The sequence below is a fragment of the Cylas formicarius genome, unplaced genomic scaffold (genome assembly GCF_029955315.1).
Source record: "Cylas formicarius isolate icCylForm1 unplaced genomic scaffold, icCylForm1.1 PGA_scaffold_1__22_contigs__length_36826433, whole genome shotgun sequence".
Lineage (NCBI taxonomy): Eukaryota > Metazoa > Arthropoda > Insecta > Coleoptera > Brentidae > Cylas > Cylas formicarius.
This window is the reverse complement of record NW_026844264.1, coordinates 33,842,639-33,863,790: the sequence shown is the minus strand read 5'-3', so window position 1 is coordinate 33,863,790 and position 21,152 is coordinate 33,842,639. Positions and strand designations below refer to the sequence as shown.

At 34.7% G+C, this 21,152-nt stretch overlaps 1 protein-coding gene across 1 annotated transcript in view; it reads right to left on the bottom strand.

Annotated features, from left to right (window-relative positions):
- The window catches only part of LOC132697172 (methylcytosine dioxygenase TET-like), a 74,957-nt gene that overhangs the window by 51,637 nt on the left and 2,168 nt on the right, over positions 1-21,152 (bottom strand). Inside the window, exon 2 of the mRNA XM_060662466.1 lies at positions 9,098-10,568. Coding sequence (XP_060518449.1) covers positions 9,098-10,381 — 1,284 coding nt within the window. The 5' untranslated portion in view covers positions 10,382-10,568. The remainder of the gene's footprint in view (positions 1-9,097; positions 10,569-21,152) is intronic.

Below are 21,152 nucleotides of genomic sequence, written 5' to 3'. Positions count from 1 at the left end.
CTGAAAAATAAATACGAATTTCTGGAAACCAAAATAATTTCTGAAAAAGGAGTCAGCATTTCTGGAAAACAAGTGTGAATTTCGGAAAAGTAACTCATTATTTCTTGTAAAATAAGTTATAATTTCTGAGTTGTGTCATAATTTCCGAAATAGAAGAATTTCTTGAAAGCAAGTAATTATATCTTGAAAGAAAGCACGTATGAATTTCTGAGAAATAAGTCATCATTTTAGAAAACAAGTCAAAACTTCTTGGAAATAAGTCACATTTTCTAAGTATTGTAATAAATTCTGAAAAATAAATACGAGTTTCTGGAAACCAAAATAATTTCTGAAAAAGAAGTAAGGATTTCTGGAAAATAAGTCATAATTTCCGAGTAATGTGTCTAATTTTCTGAAAAATAAATATAATTTTTTGGCACACCAGTCATAATTTTTGAAAAAGAAGTCAAAGTCTAAAAAATATTTCTGATTTCTGAAAAATAAGTTAATAACACCTGAAAGCAACCCATAATTTCTGAGTTATGTTGTAATTTCTGGAAAAATAGATTTTTTATAAAATAGTTCCTATTTCATAAAAATGTGGCAGCATTTCTGGAATATCTGAAAATAAGTAATAATTTTTGGGCTATGTCATCATTTTTTCCAGAATTTCTAGAAAATTATTCATAATATCTGGAAAACAAGCAAGAATTTTTGGAAAATAAGTAATCATTTCTTCTTTTCATACGTTAGAAAGACATAAATATTTTGTGTGACCTTTTGGCGAAAGCTTTTTGAGACATTTGATTATTATACATCTGCTTGAACCGTTAGAAAGGCTTAAATATTTTGTATGCGCTTTTTTTTTTCAAAAGTTTTTTTAAAACATTTGAGTTTTATGCAAGCCTTTTTTCGAAAGTCATTTAGGCCTTTTTGAATGCTAGTATACATAATTTAAAACGTTTAATGCGCTTTTTTCTAAAATTTTGGTTAGTTTTGATTTGAAATATTCAAAGAAAATATCGTTTGACCGCGTTTAATGGAAAGTGGCCACGGACAGCTAGAATGAAGAATATCTACCGGACGACCCACAGACTACGCGCACCGTAAAAAAAATTGCCGAAAACGACGACAGCTGCGTATGGCACTCACACAAACGCGCACACACACGTCCGATGGGCACGCGACACGAGAGATTTTCTTTATCTCGGCCGATTGTGTTGTTTCATCTGCTCACTTTTTGTTCCATTCATGTGCGCGACCGCGCACACATGCCACCGAAAACCGTGAAATTTATCTAGAAGCGGGATTTTCGAAAAAAATATAGTCGTTTGCGGTCAGTCGGTCGCGAAAAAAAAAAACCTCGAGAATTGATTAAAGCACCAACGCGGGGCTGTTTTTATATAACTTATTTGTTTATTATTATTATTTTATTTTATTTAATTATATTTTTATTAAAATATATTTATTATTGCTGAGGATCAGTTAACTAGCGTTGTCTAATTTTCTCAGTTTGATATTTTAGATTTGCAAATGAAAACAAACGCGCGTCGCAAAGTTAAGAAACGGTAGCGAGTTTTTTATTTTGAACACGCTGTATATTTTCTGTTACAACAAAAGATATTTTTTCCTACTAATTTCAAAAATATATAGATTGTTGCTATTCGAATAAGCCGCTTTTGAATTAATATTTTAGTTAATTTAGTCGCCGGGTTAAATCGAGAACTTTTTGTGCAAAAAAAAAGTATTAGAAGAATGTTCTTTTTACTTTTACAGTTTTAATTAAATAACAACATCCTAACAGCAAGATTCTTAAATTTATATAAAAAAAAACACACTAGCCACTATTAATTTTTAACAAAATTGTTTTATCAAGAGCTTACAAGGTCAGTGCCTTGTCAAAGGAAAATACTTATACCTTGTCAGATTTTAACGCCATCTGGTATGTGAAATTTTGACGTCGTATTACCGACCAGGGTGGGGAACTTTAGCCTGTCTAGAGTACTTTACTGAAATATATAGAAAAATATAATTATGGTAGCAGTGAAAATAATATTTAAAATAATTTGCAATGTTTTCAGCCGCAAATACTAATATGTTTTAGTTAAAATAAAAATTTGAAAATATTTTCTTGTTTCGGAATAGTTTATTATAAGTTTACACTTTTCATTTAGCAATTTTAGGAACATAGAAGCACCGGTTTTCCTCTAATGGCGACTTCTGTACCCTAAGAGGTGGATGGAACTTTTTTTATACCAATTTTAGTAACATGAAAACACTATATTCGAAATATTGAATTTAGTTCACTTAACATGGTGAACAATTTTATTCGGGCTTTAGCATTTGACGTTAAAATTCGCACATATTTATTAACATACCTATTATGAAAACGCTAGGTGAAGATTTGGATGAATATCTATCCATTTTGGATAAAAAAATATTTAAACTACGTCACAAAATATTATTTTTGTTTAGGCCATAATAATAATAATAATAATAACTAAAATAATAAATAATAAATAATAACAATAATAACAACTAGGTTCAGATCAATAAAATGAAATATTTTGAGCGTCTGTTGATAAATCTATCCCTAAAAAAAAGGTAGCCGCGCAAAGCAGGAGAGTACACATAAAAAACAAACAAAAATAGTAAGATTTGAGCATGTGAGTGTAAATTATTTAAATATTTCGCAAAGGTGTGCCAAAACAGACAGTTGAAATTCCGTACGCCCGTCACTGATGTGTTGTGGTAGACTACGTAGTACATGGGTGCCATATTTCATTAAACTAGTGGTATAGAAATTAAAAACATATATAAAAATCGCCCCCCCCCATTAGAGAACACTCTGTATCAGAAAAACAGATTAATTAAGAGAAGTTTTATCAAAAGAATGGGGAAAAGAGGGAAAGAAATAACACAAGAGTCTGCTCAGTGTCAAGACATCGTAAATTTAAAAGGTTACCAATCAAATTATTAATGTACTCTATTAATACATTGTTATTAGTTTAAAAAAAAAAAAAAAATTACCGTACTGTATACTGCATACGAGGAGAAGTTGCGATTTCATTATACAAGGATAGCATCTAAAAAAAAACTGCCGTACACATACACACACGCATATTATTATTCCTTAAATACATTTTCGCCATTACGATCGCGTTGACGGCGAGCCTGACGATTGCTCCGGGACTTCGACGCTCGTCCGGGCCACAAAACTCGTCTGGCCGACCGTATAGAGACCAAACAGCTGGTCAAAGTTTATTCTTCAGGATCGACGCAGCTGTTACCGTTTTCAGTTCGTACTACCTGGTTTCGAGAACATTTTATTCACGGCATATGCCGAATGCATATACGGTAGTTATCCCGACATTTTATGTATATATATATGCGCGTATGCGTTGTCGAAAAAAAAAAAATTAGGTTCAACGCTCCTAATTGGGGAAGTTCGGGTTAAAATTTTAATTTTTTCCGCTTTTTTTGGGGGTGGGGTGGGGGGAAATTTAATTTAATATTGTTTGTCGTATTTTATTTACTAGTCAGCAAGATAATAAAAGAAAGTGAAAGCCAAATTTGAAACGGTTCTCCAAAGCGATCTCTATAATATAGGAATGTGATTTTTCTTATTAATGAAATTTTAAATCACAATGGAAACAACAACTTCTTTCAAAATAAAATGCGTATCTTGAAAAATTAACGACATAATTTAAAAATAAATTTAAAAAAAACATTAATGGTTATTAAAAGCTTATGCTGAAGCCGCTGTAGCAGCGTCAGTAATTTTAAGTGGTATTTTATTAATGTTATTGGGTTTTGATCTTTGGCATGTAATAATAATAATATTAATAGTAATAGTTGGAAATATTCCAAATTTTTCTGTCTCTTTTTTGTTTTCTGTAACCACTTCGCCGTCAATTTTGATTGGGTAGAAAGATTTAGCTACTATTCAAAAGAGCAATAAATTGCAAAAACAATTAACTATAGTCAATAAAAAAATATATTACTGTTCCAAAATGGTGTCTAAAATTATTACGTGGTACTGGAGAAAAATCTTCTTTCAAAATAAAATCGGGCCTTCCTTGAAAAATCCAAAATATTTGATTATTAAAAAAATTCATCTTAAATTCAAAAATGCCAAAAAATTAAATCTAAAATAAAAAATATATATCAAAAGACACAAAGAATGTTTTTAAAAAATCATCAAGAGTTCTTACAACGGGTTTTCCAACAAATATAATATAATAACTATATATTTTAAAAAATTGACACGCCGCTTTATGAGGTAGTTTTCCGAAAACTAAATTATAATAAAATTTGAAAATCCATTTGGGGTAATTATAAAAAAAATATTTTTCGAAAATATAATATAAAAGAGCGCCTCCAAAAAAAATTATAAAATTGCTTAAAAGAAAAATGTTTTCTTTTTAACTAAGAGAAATTCTGAAATATGGTGTTTTAAGGAAATTTTTCAAAAACTATTATAATATGATAATATAAAAAAAATAAAAAACATTGTTTTTTAAGGTAATTTTAAAAAATAAAATTTAGGAAACCGTTTTCCGAGGTAGTTTTCCGAAAAGCACATTATAATAAAATATATGAAATAATAAAAAGAAAGAAAGAAATTTATAAAAAATCAAAAAAATAACTGAAAGAGAGTTTTCTTCGGCAATTTTTCAAAAAATAATCTATGTTTAAATGTACAAAAAAAAAACATCTTGTTTCGAGGTAATTTTAAAAAATAAATTTTGGAGAACGGTGGTTATTAGAAAAAAAAACATTTTCCCAAATATGATATGAAAGAACGGCTTTTGATGAAATCTTTCATAAGAAAACAACAAAATGCAATTTAAAGAAATGTAATTAATTAACAAAAAACATTTCTTAATAAATGCCACGAAAAATGTATTTCCTCTACAAACGGAATCATAAAATTCATTAAAAACAAAAAGTTAATATCTCACAGATTTTTTTAAAACCGAAATGCAGTTCTTAAAAGAAACATTTTTCGATAAAAATCACGAAAACCGTCTTTCCTCGCTAGAAGAATTCATAGAATTCATAAAAAAGAAATAAAATCGCTTAGATTTTTTTTCCAAAAAAAAAAATGTAAACCGTTCCCTGAAGTCGTTTTTCAAAAAGTAAATTTCTAAGATGGTTTTCCGAAAGGTACTTTATAATAAAATTTAAAATTTCGAGAGAGCCTATTACTAAAAAAAAAAATCTAAAAGGCTATTTCCTGTAGTAGCTCCATAATAAAATTTGATAATTTAACTTCATATGTAATTATTTATACAAAATACATTAAAAAAGTTAAACTAGGTCCACATACATTAAAAAAAAACTCCAATCAAAATCTAAAAAATGAGTTTATGGCAAATAATCCAGAACATTCCGTATCATATGGAGATTATAATCCACTAGATTTTGAATGGGCGCAATAACTGGGCACCGCCGATGCTTTATTCGTCGCGCCGCAACCTGAGAACTCACATCCCAAAGCTCTCGACACACACGCACACACACACACACACACACACACACACACACACATGGCCCCGATTTAAGGCGAGCTTTCGCAGTCCCATTAACCGTACCGGTGTATGCGAACGAGGAAACACGATCCCGTCCCCGAAACGACAAGAAAAATGGCCGCGTCCCATATGGGAACCGAAACGCGCCTTACCGTACGACAAGTTCGCCCGTGCGAGACTCGTTTAAGGACATTTTTAAAGTGCATCGACTAGTATATGTAGACGTTTCGTCCTGCTATGTTGATTTTTATTTATTTGATTCTTCATTACAAATATCAGAGGACACTTTGGTTCGATATACAGGGTGTTTTCTAATTGAATGTCAATAATTAAAATTGCGATTTTTTCATATGAACGTATGTCCTAAACGTCTTAAGTTATGAAATAACACTTTAGATATATTCAGAAGCATTATTTAATGCACCACATTTTTTTAAAGTACTCCAGTGGCGGGAGTAATAAATTTCACCTGTCTTTTTAGCAGACATTGATGGTACGCCACTGATTTCTCTTAAAACAAAAATTATGCTTACAATCTCCAATCATTTCTAAAGAAATGTAATTTCTGTACAGTTTTCGCTTATAAAAATAAAAACCTCTTCTCCGCACGGTCATGACAATATCGTTTAATATTAAAATACTTCAAAAAATCGAGTACGAATATACAAAGTACGTAAACTGTGGGGTATATTATTTCTTATCATTGTATAAAGCCGTGCCTGTAAGAATCATTAATTCTGTTATCAAGGCGGTTGTTTGACAACAGTTTTTAAATTTACTTCAACCAATTTTCAACGAGTGCAAGCGTTACTTTCCACAGATTTTCCCTTGCCTGTTCATTTTTGTCAATGGTTTTTGGACACGCATTATGCCTTGCTTGACCAAGAAATACATACGATTTACAGATGAAGCTAACTTTTCCAGAAATTTCCACAATAACCGTAGTTGGGTCGATGAAAACCCCCATTCAGTTGTAGAATTTCAACTTCAAAAACAGTTTTCGGCAAACGTTTGGCCTGGAAAGGCTAAATGGCCTTAATTATAGCCGGTCTTTAGAAATTGGTCTTTGGAAATAGGAACCATGGCCCCTAAGTCCCCAGATTTAAATACTTTGGACTTTTTCATATGGGGCACTTGAAAAGTCAGGTTTATGGCACCCCAGTGGAAGAGTTTCCTGCGATTTAATAAGAAACACTGGAGATATACTTCAAAGAGTGCCGGGAAATATGAGAAAAAGAGCTGAAGCGTCTATCCTCAAAGGTGGAAAACATTTTCAACAACTTGTCTAGTTTCTATGCTCAACTTTTTTTTTTTTCTGAAGTTGGCAACTAAAAACTAGATATTTTTTGTTTTCATTTCACAAAAAGAAGTTATCGATTTAACCAGTGCACCGGGGGCGGCCTAATTAAACCGATATATTATTTGTTCATAGCGGCACGCCACTGATTTCGCAAACATGAAGATTGTTTTTTTTGTTTTCGTCATCGTAACCGGTGGAGAAAATGCCACTTTATATCTGTCATAATAAGTTAGCATTGATGAGCACTTAATTTAGTTCAGTATGCATATCTTTAATTTTATTCAGTTTATGTGAAAACGCATTTTTTTTTCCATAACTTATTACAAAGTCGACGTTTTCCAGTTTGACCGCTCGACGTATATAAATAAGAGACAATAAAATCGTGTTTGTACGGCAGTCCTGTTTTAATTGAACTCGGCTAGACGCGAATTTGACTATGAATGCGAGTCGCAACTAGTCGGACTGGCGGGAGAATTATCTAGAAAAATAGAGCGACCCTCGATCCCGGTCGGATCTCATCCCGGCGACGGGATGCTGGTGGGAAAACCTGATGCGATTTTTCTTTTTTCGATCAAAGGGTGGACCGTTAAACCTGTATGATAAAACCGCCGCGTGAAACGCAACAACAACAAAAAAACGTTTTTTTTTTTCAGACGCGAGGTTACCATTCCGATCTATCGTCGAAGTCTCATAACAGAATTCATAATTCCAGAACAAATTGGATTAGTATTCCGAAAAACATTTTCTGATCGAAAGTTACAATATGATTCCTTTTCTAAAATAAAAGATTTTGCAATAACCAACCGTTAAAGTACTGCTATTTGGTAAGCAGACAAGTAAGAGATTTTAAAATCAATATTGATAGCCAAAATTTCACATTTTGAAAGACGGCACGTTACCTTGGCGTCACACTTGATACCAATTTGCCCTTAACCGAACACACGGGGGGCCCGAAGAGCGTGTCAAAGTAATATATCCCATTTATTATTCGTTTTAAAGAAAAATTAGACTAAAGTAAACATTTTTTCTTCACTGAAAACTAATAAAGTTACATTACAGAAAAATCTAAAAGACAATAAAATTTAAATCCTAGAAAGCACTCGAGACAGATCTTATAAATTACCCATGAAAAATATCAGGTCCGTATGAGTGCCGACTTTTTATCCATTTTGCCTTGTATATACTGTCATTCTATATTTGCTTATTATTATTATTATTTGTTATTACTCCTCCTTTATAATAAAATTGTTTGTATTTGTTAAAGCGGTGACTTGTTAGTTTATATCAAAATAGATTAAGCTAAAATTAAGCTTTTCAAGGTTCGGTAGGTAATAATTATACTATACTTGAACTCAATAATAACAAATACGTTTTCATCAGAAAATATAACATTAATTAAACACATTACAGTAAAATTAAGAAAACAAACTTTAAATCGTACAGAGCATTCGACACCGGTAATATAAATTACGCAAAAAAAATGTCAGTTCGTATATACGGTATTTCTATATTTGTTAAAAAATATTATTTTTGATTTATTATTATTATCATCATTATTATTATTATTTATTACGTCCCCTTTATAATAAAATTAATGTTTCTATGTGTTAAAGCTGCGGCTATCTGTTTATATAGTTCATTTTTCAGATATTTATAGTTATTAATGGTTCTGTAGGTAACAATTGCACTAAATATCGCATTAATTAAACACATTTCAGAAAAACCGAAAAGAAAGCATCCAAAACGGATATTATAAATTGGACTAAAATATCAGATTCATATGAGAGGCAAGTGTTATTTGCAAATTTATCCGTTTTTCCTTGTATTGTCGTTACGTCTACTCTATCATAAAATTATTGTTCGTATGTGTTAAGGCTGTAGCTGTGAGTTTTTATAGTTATTTCTTTAGATATTTATAGTTATTAACGGTTCTGTAAGTAACAATTATAATAAATATGACATTAACAATAAGACAACGAAATTTGGATCATGGAAAGCATCCATCGTATCCATTTCTTATATACGGATTTTCCATGTTGTTTATTATCCTTTATAATAAAATTATTATTTATATAGTTATTTTTTTTAGATACATATATGGAGTAGGTTAAAGTAATTAAACTCAATAATAAACGATATCATAAAACACAAAATGTAGGTTCCGACTGCGGTCCAGCAAAAAGAGAAACTTCGATTTCATATTATTATTCCCGGCGACGCGTTTTTTATCGTACGATCTCCATCGCCATCACAACAACCCCCCGAATCCCCCCGCGCCACTCACCTTCTTCTCGGTCAGCTTCTCGCAGCGCCTCTGCTTGCAAATCTGGTGGCTCTTGTCGTTCCTGCAGGGCGCGCAGTCGCCGCAGTTGTCCTTCCTCTGGCACCCTATGCACTCGCCGCACCGTTTCCTCTTCTTCTTCACCTGCTTGTCGATGCCTCCGCCGCCGAGCTCGTGCTCCATACCGACTCCCATGTGTTGCGCCTTGAAGCCGTCGGTGCTCGACACCGCGGCCACCTGACCCGAGTTTTCCGACCCCAAGTCCATGTTGCTCGATGCCCCGTCGCTTTCCGCGGAACTCTCCAAACTCGACGCTCTTATTTTTCGCCTCTCCTTCTTCCGAAAGTCGTTGCGGGTAGGCGAGCCCATCGTCCCCCCCATCCCGTTCAGCTTTTTCTCGATGCCGTTGTAAAGACCCGCGTCGCTGTTGCCTTGCAACGCGGACATCGGGTTCTGGAACTGACCCGGATGGAGCTGGAGCTTGGCGTCTTGGTGAGGCAACGGCGCGAGCTTCAGCTCGGGATCCGGCTTCAACACCGTCACCACCGTCGGCGACGCTATGATTTGACTATTCTGGATGATCGTCCCGCCGTTCTGAGAGTTGAATATTCCCGCCGAATGGATCGCGTTGTTCAGCGTCGGATGCGAGTACAGTTGAATGTGACGCTCGTCGAGAAACTGCTGCTGGATCGAGGGGATCTCTCGTGCTTGTATGGGAGCGGGCACCAGCGGGTAACTCCTCGCGCTCAGCGTGTGGAAGCTCGTGGTCAGACCTTGCGGACTGGAAGACGAGTTGGGAGACACGGGTGTCAGGTTGGTTAGCGTCGTGAGCGTCGTCTCGCCCGATGTCGCGGGATCGTTGAACGTCTGGAACTGACTTTGGAACGACGGCAACTTGGAAGCGCCGTTTTGCTGAGCGAAAGCCTCCGCGAACGTGGGCTGACCACCGGAATCGGGAGGTTTCGATTCCCACGGCCGGTACTGCGGCTGCGACGTGATGATCGACAGGCCGTTCTCGCCGCGTTCCAGCACTCTAGTCTCGGTGTAATAGTCCCAGTTCGATATGTCCAATAGACGCGTATCACTGAACAAACGATCGGATACCGAACCGAAGGTACCGCTCGAGTCCATGTCCGATGAAAACGTCGAAAAGGGAGGCAGGTTCGCGCCCGCCGCCACATCCTGGACGGTGGAGCTGGGCGTCGCGGGCGTCGGCGGATACGACGGCGCCAGCGTCGTGTAAGCCGCTCCCAATCCGTCCGGATCCTGGCTGAGCGTCTCACTCATCGCGTCGCATCGCGCGTTAACTGCTTATTGTCATCTTCGTGTGATCTCCGCTTCCTTTATATATAGTCCTGATTGTTCGCCTGAGACGTGGTTTTGTACTCTTTTGTATTTGTACTCTGTGATTCGGGTCGTGTGTATAAAAATAGCGCTATCGTTCGAACATCTTAAACGGGTAGAAAAATAATATCTGGAACAGAAGAGAACGGGCAGTTAGGTGGGTGTTGCGAAGCGGATTGCGACGCGCCCGGGCGTCGCAACGGGGATGTCGCAACGTGGTTGTAAACCGTTCAAAGATCAAATAAAGAATTTAGTGTTGTAGATTGATTTAGAATAAAGATTTACTCCACATGTTAATAACTGCAATACTTTCCAATTATGATGTTATTATCTGTCCAAAAAAACAATAAATAATTATTCGGTCCCTGCTTAGCGGCACATGATAAGTGCACAATACAAAATTCTTGTCTACGCCTGATTTTGACATGATTATTATGATATTTTAATCAATGGAGGGAACTTAATTAGACCAAAGAAGAAGATAAACTTAGGCAATGAAAGATACATTTTGATAGAGTTGTTTATGGAAAAAAATTTGTCTCATAAACTTTACAATTCCCAAATAAAAAAATACGATTTGCACCACATTAACCACATTAACCTTTCAACGTATACATATGTTCTGTGTTCTATAGAGCTACAAAACTCTTGTTATTCTCAATTTTAATACGTTAGTCACAGTGTAGCTCAATTTTTCATTGGCAAAGCGAATGTTGCAGCGCAGGCGTCGCAACACGGGATTCGGGAATCAGATATAAATCAAAGTTTAGCAGCACGTGATAAAAAAGCTATAAAATTGATCTGTCATTCGCGAATTTTAACATGTTAGTTACACTAAAGGTGTGCAAAATATTTCACACCCATTTTTTAAATTTAATTCCACTGCAGACGCCACAGAATCTATATAATCAGCTTTCGGACTAACGCAACTTATTCTTATTGCGTAACAAAGGTATTTAAGAATCCACCTAGTTAATGTGCGGGTGTCGCAACGTGGATATCGCAATGTGAATGTCGCAACGCGGGCTTCGCAAATCAGATATAAATCAATACACTTTAAAGATCAACTGAGAAGTTTAGCAGCACATGGTAAGTACACAATATAAATGATACAAAACTCTTGTCTATGCTTGGTCTATGTCATTCGCGATGTCAGTCACACTTAAGGTTTGCAAAATATTTGCCATCTATTTAAATTTAAGAATACTGCGTAGTAGAATATGAATATTAGGCTTAAAATTATCATTACTCCTACATCTCGTTCAACGGAAATTTTCCAAGTGATTCTATTCTTATTGCGCAACAAAAGTGTTTAATAATTTACGTAATAAAATTACAATATTATAGTATTAATATGATTTTAAATTAAATTAAAACAATAATCCTTCGCTTTAAACTCACTGTCTCCTTACTATTATTTAACGTTTTATTTTGGAAATTTTTATGTGCAACTTAATATGACATATTTTTTATATCCTTCGTTGTATCAAATGTGGTTGATTTTCTAGATTCACCCAAAATTTCAGACGACTGCCATGCAATTGGCAGATGTTTGTTGATTTTTTGTGGTTTCTGGTAATATGGAAGAACGTGACTGAAAAGTTAATATCCCAAATTAATACTGAAGTCGACTAAAGCTCAGTCACTTAATCCAATAGTTTCAAATACCTAGAACTGCCTTCGAACAAAACAGCAAGCGTGGAAACCACAGACGGGTCTGCTCTGCAAAACGCTAATTAGTTCATTTTATGATCTACTCAAAAAGTGTTAATCCCAGTAGCGTAGCAAAGGGTGTTTTAATGAAAATTTATAGGTTTGCTTTTATGCTTAATATACCTTCTTTTTCAGATGAAGCTATTTAAAATACACTTTAATTGCCTTTTCTAATTTTTAGATTTATTAAGAATTATTTCAGTACATGTTTCCATTCCACTTAAAACCTTAACCAAAAATTAAGAGCAAAAAAATATTTAATCTTTACTAAAACGTAATACTATAAAATAAATACAATATTTAATAGACACTTTTTATTTGCACACTTTAACAAAGATTAAAAATATTTTTAATGTTTAGGAACATGCAGAGATAATTTTTAAAAATATTAGACATACAAAATAGTACTGGCGCACAATGATGACGCCTCTGGAATTAATGCTTTTGTTCTAATTACACTAAAAAAAAACCTTTTTTTAAGTAAATGAAGACGTTAAATTTTATCAAAATCGAAAAAAAAGTGTTTGAATAGTTAGTTTTGGTCAAAAGTTAGTAAACTTTTAGAAGAAGATACCACCAGTTTTACTGTACCTAAAATAGTTATTTTCACAATCAGAACTTAATCACTTAGTGAGAGACGTAATCTTCACGACGGTCCTGTTTATCCACGAAAAAATTATGCCCGATACAGCATGTTTCAAATACCTATGTGGAAAATGTCCCGCACTCTCAGATGCATAATTAAACGAAGGAGGTAGGTGCTCAAATATGGCGAATAACGAAAGATCGGGACTACAATGATGTTATAGAATTGAACTGAGGTATCTTTATCAAATGTCACATTTGATAAAGACACGGTGTTGTCGAAACAATTGTCATGTGAATATATTAGGTTGTTCGGAAAGTCATTTCGTTTTTTTTGGTTAGTTTTTTTGGGGAACATGAAAGACAGTTTTCGTATAATGAATAAATATTTTATTAAATTACATATTGGCCATTATGGTCCAACACCTTTTGCCATCTTTCTGGCAGTAACATAATTCCCCTCTCATAAAAGTTTTGGTCCTTCCTGGCAATAAACTGGTTCAGGTGGTTTTTGAAATCTTCATTTGAGGTAAAGGTTTTGCCGTCCAAAAAATTTTGCAGGGACCGGAACAAATAGTAGTCGGAAGGCGCCAGATCTGGAGAATATGGTGGATGTTGCGGTACGTCCCATTCAAGCTGTAAAAGTTTTTGGCGAGTGACCAAACTTGTGTGAGGTCTCGCATTATCCTGGTGGAACACTACACCCTTCCTGTTGATTAATTCGGGCCTCTTCTCTTTAAGTGAATCATTCAATTTGTCCAGTTGATGACAATAGACTTCTGAATTAATCGTTGTATTCTCCGGCAAAAGCTCAAAAAAAAACGATTCCTTTGACATCCCACCAAACGGAGAGCATCACCTTTTTTTGGTGAATGTTGGCTTTTGACACGCTTTGAGCTGGTTCATCTTTTCTGCTCCATGACCTCTTGCGTTTAACATTGTTGTGTACAACCCATTTTTCGTCCGCTTCAATAATGGATCATTTTCTTGACGTTTGAGGAGCGAATCACACACGTCAACGCGACGACACAAATTTCGCTCCGTAAGGACATGGGGCACCCACACATCGAGCTTCGAGGTTAAGCCCATGCCTTTCAAATGGCCATAAACAGTCGAATTCGACAAATTTAATCTCTCACCGATCTCTCGTGTGGTTATTCGCCGATTTGCATCAACTAATGCCTTTATCGCATCTTTGTCAGCTTCGACCGGCCTTCCAGACCGTGGTGCATCTTCGACATCAAAATTGAAGGATCGAAATTTTGCAAACCAGTTCTGGCACTGGCGTACTGTTAACACGCCTTCTCCATACACATCCGTCACTTTTTTTCTCGCTTGGACAGCATTTTTACCTTTTCTGAAGTAAAAAAGTAAAATATGACGAAAATGCTGCTTATTGCTCTCCATATTTAAAAGGGCACCAACCAAAAACTACTGCGTAGAATTAATAGAACTTTTTCACACACAAGCCTTGCAATATCAGCTCTCAAGACATATAATGGTTATGCGGCTTAAGTGTGAAGTTGGTTTCGAAAAAACGTAATTAAGCCCTCTGACGGGAAAAAACGAAATGACTTTCCGAACAACCTTATATATAATTTCTTGAAAATCTAAATTTTTAGTTCTTATTTATTTTGATGTTATAGAAGGCTTTCTTGGCAACAAAGAACTACACATTTCAACACATATCTGGAGATGGAAGACGTAAAAGGAATCGAAAGCAGCAGGGATCAAGGTCGGTGGATATATAAGAAAATCGACTAAACGGAGTTTATCGGCCAAGAGGGAGAGAGATCTTCCAAAAATATAAGTACTTAACTATTGTTGGAGACTTTGTTATTTAATTTAGATTTTTTTAATTCGGCTTTTGTTGTTGTATTAATAAAAATAACCGAGATTTTAATTTATTAATTCTTTTAATGAACTGAGCTGGCTTTCACTTGACGAAAATCCGTTTAACAAAATAAATAAGAACTAAAATTTAAGATAAAATAGTTAAAAAGGGGGGGGGGGTCGGTAATATTTATAATGGACCACCCTGTACACACGCAAATGACCGCGTCGTCCCTTAAAGAATTCAAGAGGAGCGTCGCATTTACGCGCGCTCAATATGACGCCTCGGGACGCCCGCGGAGGGTCGCGAAAGCTCAGAGGCGGCGTGAGAGGGGAGAGAGGTGCGCGCGCACATCGCAAGCACGCACTGCGTAACGCATTTCCTCGTTGAACGGAGGTCACGGTTGTTCGCGATTCCGCGACAGAGAGCGGAAGATTTTGCCTTCGCTTGTTCTGGGAAAAACGACAATTTTGGATTCGTTATTAGGGCACTTTCTAAGGCAATTTCTCACCATATAAATGTACTGGTAAAAAAAAAAGAAAAGGTCAGGCAGTTCCGGCTTTTTTTTCCGAAGATAAATTAGAACGAAAAACATATTTTCTTATCCACATTTTCTGCCCTTTAACTCAGTGTAATTAAATATTGAATCTGACGTTTCTGCTTTTGGCTTAATTTTTTCAAATGCGCACCTAATTTTTTTTAAATTTAACTAAATCCTTTCATCACTCTCATATAGAATACTTTATCTTTATTTACCCATAACGCGGTCCCGAACTACATGATCAGGTGAGAAGGTAAACAAAAAACAAATAAACTTTTTTACATTTTCTTCCTTTGCAGGATGAATAATAATCAGGTCCGAATAATTTCGGAAGTATTTGCCTTGGCTGTTGCCAGACTTTTTTTTACCGAAAAAATGCCCTAATAATGTTTTTATCCTAATCCAAAATTTTCATAAATAAGAAAGTTATGGCGAATTTTGAAAAGGGTCCATCAAATGTTTACTTTTCTTTTGTGAGACAGAAGCGTTAGACGTGTCTTTTCCTGTTCCCAAAACTCAAGAAGAGGTTTGGAACGATTGCGGACATAAAGGAAAAAGAGCTGGAAGAGCTCAAGGCTGTACTAGAACGTGATTACCAGAAGCGCTCCGAAGATTGTAAAAAACGTTGGCACGGGTTTTTTATGTCTGGGAGGATTAAATAAATACTTAAACAAAACTTAAATGTTGCCGTACTTTTTGAACACACCTCGTATATTATGCTCAATGGTCAAAATAAAAGTATTCTATTTAAATTTTAAATTCAATTCCAATCAGCCAACGGCCACTACTTTTTGAAATAACAACAGAGAGACAAAACGTCTGTTGCCCTGTATTGAGGGATCATGTGTGAGGGTTTACTTGTTCTGTGGTTTAATTATAGTTAAGTCGAGAAAGTTTAGAGAGTTATCTATCTTGTTCTATGGTGAATTTTATGCGGTTGAAATTTATATCGGACAAACATTTAAGAAACCCATTAACGAACATAAAAGGGTGTATAAAAATAAAGGTTCGAATTCTAACTATGCCATTCATTTAAATTCGGAAGCGCACAACTTCGATGATGATTTTGATATTTTAGATAATCATTCAAAAAGCAAAAAACTAAATTTACTATTACTACTACCTGTTTTTATATATAAATGTCGGAGTATAGTCATATTTTGTATTTGATAAACGCACGGTGTCGTCGAAACATAAAGTATTAAAAACTGTGAAAATCTGAACATTTTTTCTTCTAATTTAATTTGTGTTAAACGGATTTTCATAAAGTAAAAGCCACCCCAGTCCGATTTTGGAAATTATTACAGAGGAGAGTAGATGCAAGGTGTTTTGATTCTGGTTTCAGTGACTTCAGTTGAGATGGTCTTACGGTTCTGTCAACTAGAGTTTTTGGGCCGGATGGTGATTTGACAATGCACCAAGATGAAGGAAAAAGAATGGAATATTACAATTAGTTTGACATTCAGTGGTAAAACGTTTCCAGAATTTTGTATTGTACGTCGAAGCTATTGTAATGGTGTGCAAACAAACTACCAGTTTAATTTAATTTAATGCGCAAAAATTGTGGTGGAAATCAAAAGAGCTCGATTTAAGAAGAGCGGGTACGTTTTTAAAATGAGTCTTCTGCGAAGCTGGCTTTCGAACTATTGATTTTAAGGTTCGCACGCTGTGTGTGTGTGTGTGTGCATGTGACTCATTTCGGCAGCAGGCAGTGGCAGCGCGACACCCGGCGCTATATTTATATTTACTGCGTATCGAATCGGTATTATGAAAAACCCTCCCCACGCGATAACTTTGAAAGTGACGAACACGTCTTTGCTGAAAATCCAAGCGTCGGAAATTATTACTCGAGTCAGAAAAGTCCGTGTCAATCTTAATCGTGCCACCTTTTGCCAGCAATTTTTTGTTCACTTAGGTTTACAATAACAAAAAACAATGACATTAAATATATACAATAAATTCATAGCAATGAATATCTACACATAATTATAGTTTTATTCGAAATGTTTAAATCTAATTCTGTTTCACTATCAGAGTTTAATTACAATAGGATTTATGTTGTTTTGTATAGAAATGTAATATAATTGTATTATTATATAAAAAATTATATAAACTTATCGTATAGATACTGTTTTATAATTGCATACGAACTTCTGTAACTGACCTCAAAATAAATGTCATTTTAAATATTCGTGGATTTCAGATTTTGAACTGTTTTGTTTCTGTTTGAATTCTCGTAAAGTAACTTTCTCGAAACGCACATCAATGACCAACACTAGAGGAATATATCAGAAAGAAAGTGAAACAAATATAGCAATAACAATAGGTAATAACATCGTCAAAGTTTTATTGGGGAGGCTCCGTCCAAAGCCAACACGATGCAGATTGGGACAGACTATACTCGAAATGTTGGTTGGTTGTAAGCGCGATATTTATGCAACCAACATTACATCCGAGACAATTTTAAAATACAAAAGAAGTCACGAACAAATAAAATTTTCTCGATCGTTTGGATGTTAAAAGCAAAAACAAATGAAATCGTTCCCAAGTAAAGAGTGATTGCGTAATTTGCAAGAACTCCGAATGTTTTCCAAACACGCGTAAACTTCGAAAATTAAAACTGTTTGCTGGGTCTAGTGCTCTGGTGTATATCATTCGCAAGAAATACAATTTTTTTCTTATTTTTAAGAAACGGTATAGTCTATGTCTAGCTTTTGCCAGCCATCAAAGTTTTTAGTATTTTTTTTCTTTGTTTACTTAGGTGGGTATAATCTTATTAAATTACGCTGAGAAAAAACAATGACATTAAATATATAGAATAAATTCCTAGCTAGGAATTCCTATACATAATTACAAATGTATTCTAAATGTCTAAATCTAATTCTGTTTCACTATCAGAGTCGTCATTGAGATTAATTATCATAGGATTTATATTGTTTGTAGAGAAATGTAAGAGGCATCAACGTGTATTATGGTGATGCGTTTTCCTTTATTTTAAGGTGCTTTCGTCTGACGGTTCTGGATGGAATCAACTTATTCTTCAGACGCAGTGTCGCATCGAACCGCGTTTCATCAATCTTTTAATTTCTTGCAGGGAATGAAATCTCCTTACTACTTGCCTTTTGTCTATTTTGGGGTACTTAAATCCCAAAAATTGATGAAAATCCAATTATCAAAATAAATAACAACTAAAAGTTCAGATTTTCACGAAATTATATATTTGTACATGACAATTGTTTCGACAACTGCGTATCTTTATAAAATGTAATATTTACCAACTACCTGCTAGTATATATACCGAAAAATGGCGATAAAACCTTAATTAATGTTGTTGTGAGAATTTAAGTTCAATAAAGGAGAGGTATTTAAATCTAATTGAACGTTAAGCAATACATTTGAATGTCACATTTTGTTAATCTCTCTCTGTATGTAAAATATCAAAATTGTCATTTCATATTTACCGAGTTAGTTTGATGAAAAACCGCTGAAGTTACGTCAAACTGTTGGAAAACAATCGGGTTCCACAAAGTTTTCAAAGTGTTACATCACAAATTCTTCCTACTAAGTTAGTTTAACGTGTACTGTACGAATTTATATTATTTAATATAGAATAGGTATTAAAAGTTTCTTATACAGTGTGTCCAAGATAAGGATGCACAGCATGGGGATCTCGGAAACTATAAGAGATACAGTGTCGGTTAAATTAGACAAAAGTTGCGCATTTTGATACCGAACAAGATCCCGTTTTACAAATTTGAAAATTCCAAGCCGTTCCGGAAATATCCGAGAAAAACCGAAATATTGCGATTTCGTTTTTATTATTTTTTAAAGCTATTTGAAAAGATATGAAAAAACGGAAAACACTTTTCCATTGGCACTTTTTAATCTCTCCAAATTGACGTTAACAAATTTTCATTACAGCGTTTCGATTCCATGGAACCACCATCAACTTTGATTTTTCTTATGGGACGGAAAAAAAGTACACACAATATTAGGTTGTGCTTTTCATTGCGAATTCAACGATGTACGATACAATATGGTTACTTATGTTTTTATCCAGAAAAATGGATTTTTAATACATTTCAGCATTTAAATGGAGTAGGCCATGACAAAATGACATCCAGTCAATTTCAATGACACATTAATGTTATTTGTCTTTGTTATCAGTCGATCATAAGTTTATTCCTTTAGTTATTGTTTTTGTATTTTTATTGTTGTTGTCTTTTTCTAATTTATTTTGTTCTACAATGGAGGGAGGTAATTTTACAAACGAAGAAAAATGTGATATGCTGTCTTGCTACATCTGATGCCAAAGAAATTGTGTGGAAGCCGAGCGTATGTATTCTAACAAATACCCAGAGCGGAGACAACCTGACAAGAGTATTTTTCGGCGTTTTGTTATTTAATCTGAAAGAATATGGATCATTTAAGAAGCCTGCATTATCCCGACAAAAACCTTCCAATGAAGAAAACCAATACATTGTTCTACAATCTGTTATCGAAAATCCACAAACTTCTACCAGAGAAATTGAAGACCAGAATGGGGTAGCTAAATCTACAACTCAGTTTATTTTAAGGAAAAATGAATTTAAGCCTTACAAATTCAGAATATGTCAAGGATTAAAACCGGGTGACGACGAACGACGTAGACATTTTTGTGAGTGGTATACCAGGATGTGTGATGAGAGTTTTAATTTTCCATATAAAGTGATTTGGTCTGATGAAAGTATGGTGACCAATAACGGTATTTATAACAGGCGCAATACACACTATTGGTCGCAACAAAATCCACGTGTTAATAGACTATCCAGACATCAACTTCGCTTTGGGTTTAATATTTGGTGTGGGATTTTTGGTAGCAAGATTATAGACCCTATTTTCTATAATAATTCCTTAACTTCCGAGCGGTACCTTGACATCTTGAGGCACGATTTAGAAGATGCCTTAGATGATTTACCGCTAGGCTCTGTGCAAGGCTGCTGGTTCCAACAAGATGGTGCCCCAGCCCATAACTCCAGAGAAGTTCGCCAATATTTAACTGAACGGTTTGATGGAAAATACATTGGGACTTACAGTGAAACACCTTGGCCTCCAAGGTCCCCGGACTTAACTCCCTTGGACTTTTTCTTATGGGGCTACATAAAAAATGAGGTATTCAAAGAATGTTTTGACAACGAGGAACAATTACGTCAATCAGTACGAGCAGCGTTTAATAAAATTACTCCTGAAATGTTAAGTCGTGTTTTGGAGTCTACCGTGAGACGGGCGTACTTATGCCTAGAAAATGGAGGTCATTTATTCGAACATTTGTTATAGAATTTGTTTTTCATTAACTTGTTGGATTTAGTTTGTTATGTTAAATGAACAGTTAGAGTTAGTAAATAAATAAACACATTAACTCGAACTTGTCAACCATTTTCTTTTGCCTTTCATCGTTCGGATCTCATGGCCTACTACAATAAAATACTAGAAATGTATTAAAAAGCCATTTTTCTGGATAAAAACATAAGTAACCGTATTGTATCGTACATCGTTGAATTCGCAATGAAAAGCACAACCTAATACTGTGTGTACTTTTTTTCCGTCTCATAAGAAAAATCATATAAAAAAAATCAAAAGTGGTTCCATGGAATCGAAACGCTGTAATGAAAATTTGTTAACGTCAATTTGGAGAGATTAAAAAGTGCCAATGGAAAAGTGTTTTCCGTTTTTTCATATCTTTTCAAATAGCTTTAAAAAAATAATAAAAACGAAATCCCAATATTTCGGTTTTTCTCGGATATTTCCGGAACGGCTTGGAATTTTCAAATTTGTAAAACGGGATCTTGTTCGGTATCAAAATGCGCAACTTTTGTCTAATTTAACCGACACTGTATCTCTTATAGTTTCCGAGATCCCCATGCTGTGCATCATTATCTTGGACACACTGTATATTCCATTACAAACCCCATTCAAAACTACTCGAAGTTCTTGTCCAAGTCGCAGCGATAATTTAACCTATACAAACGGAAATTAGAAATGTGTGTGAAATTTTATAAAAA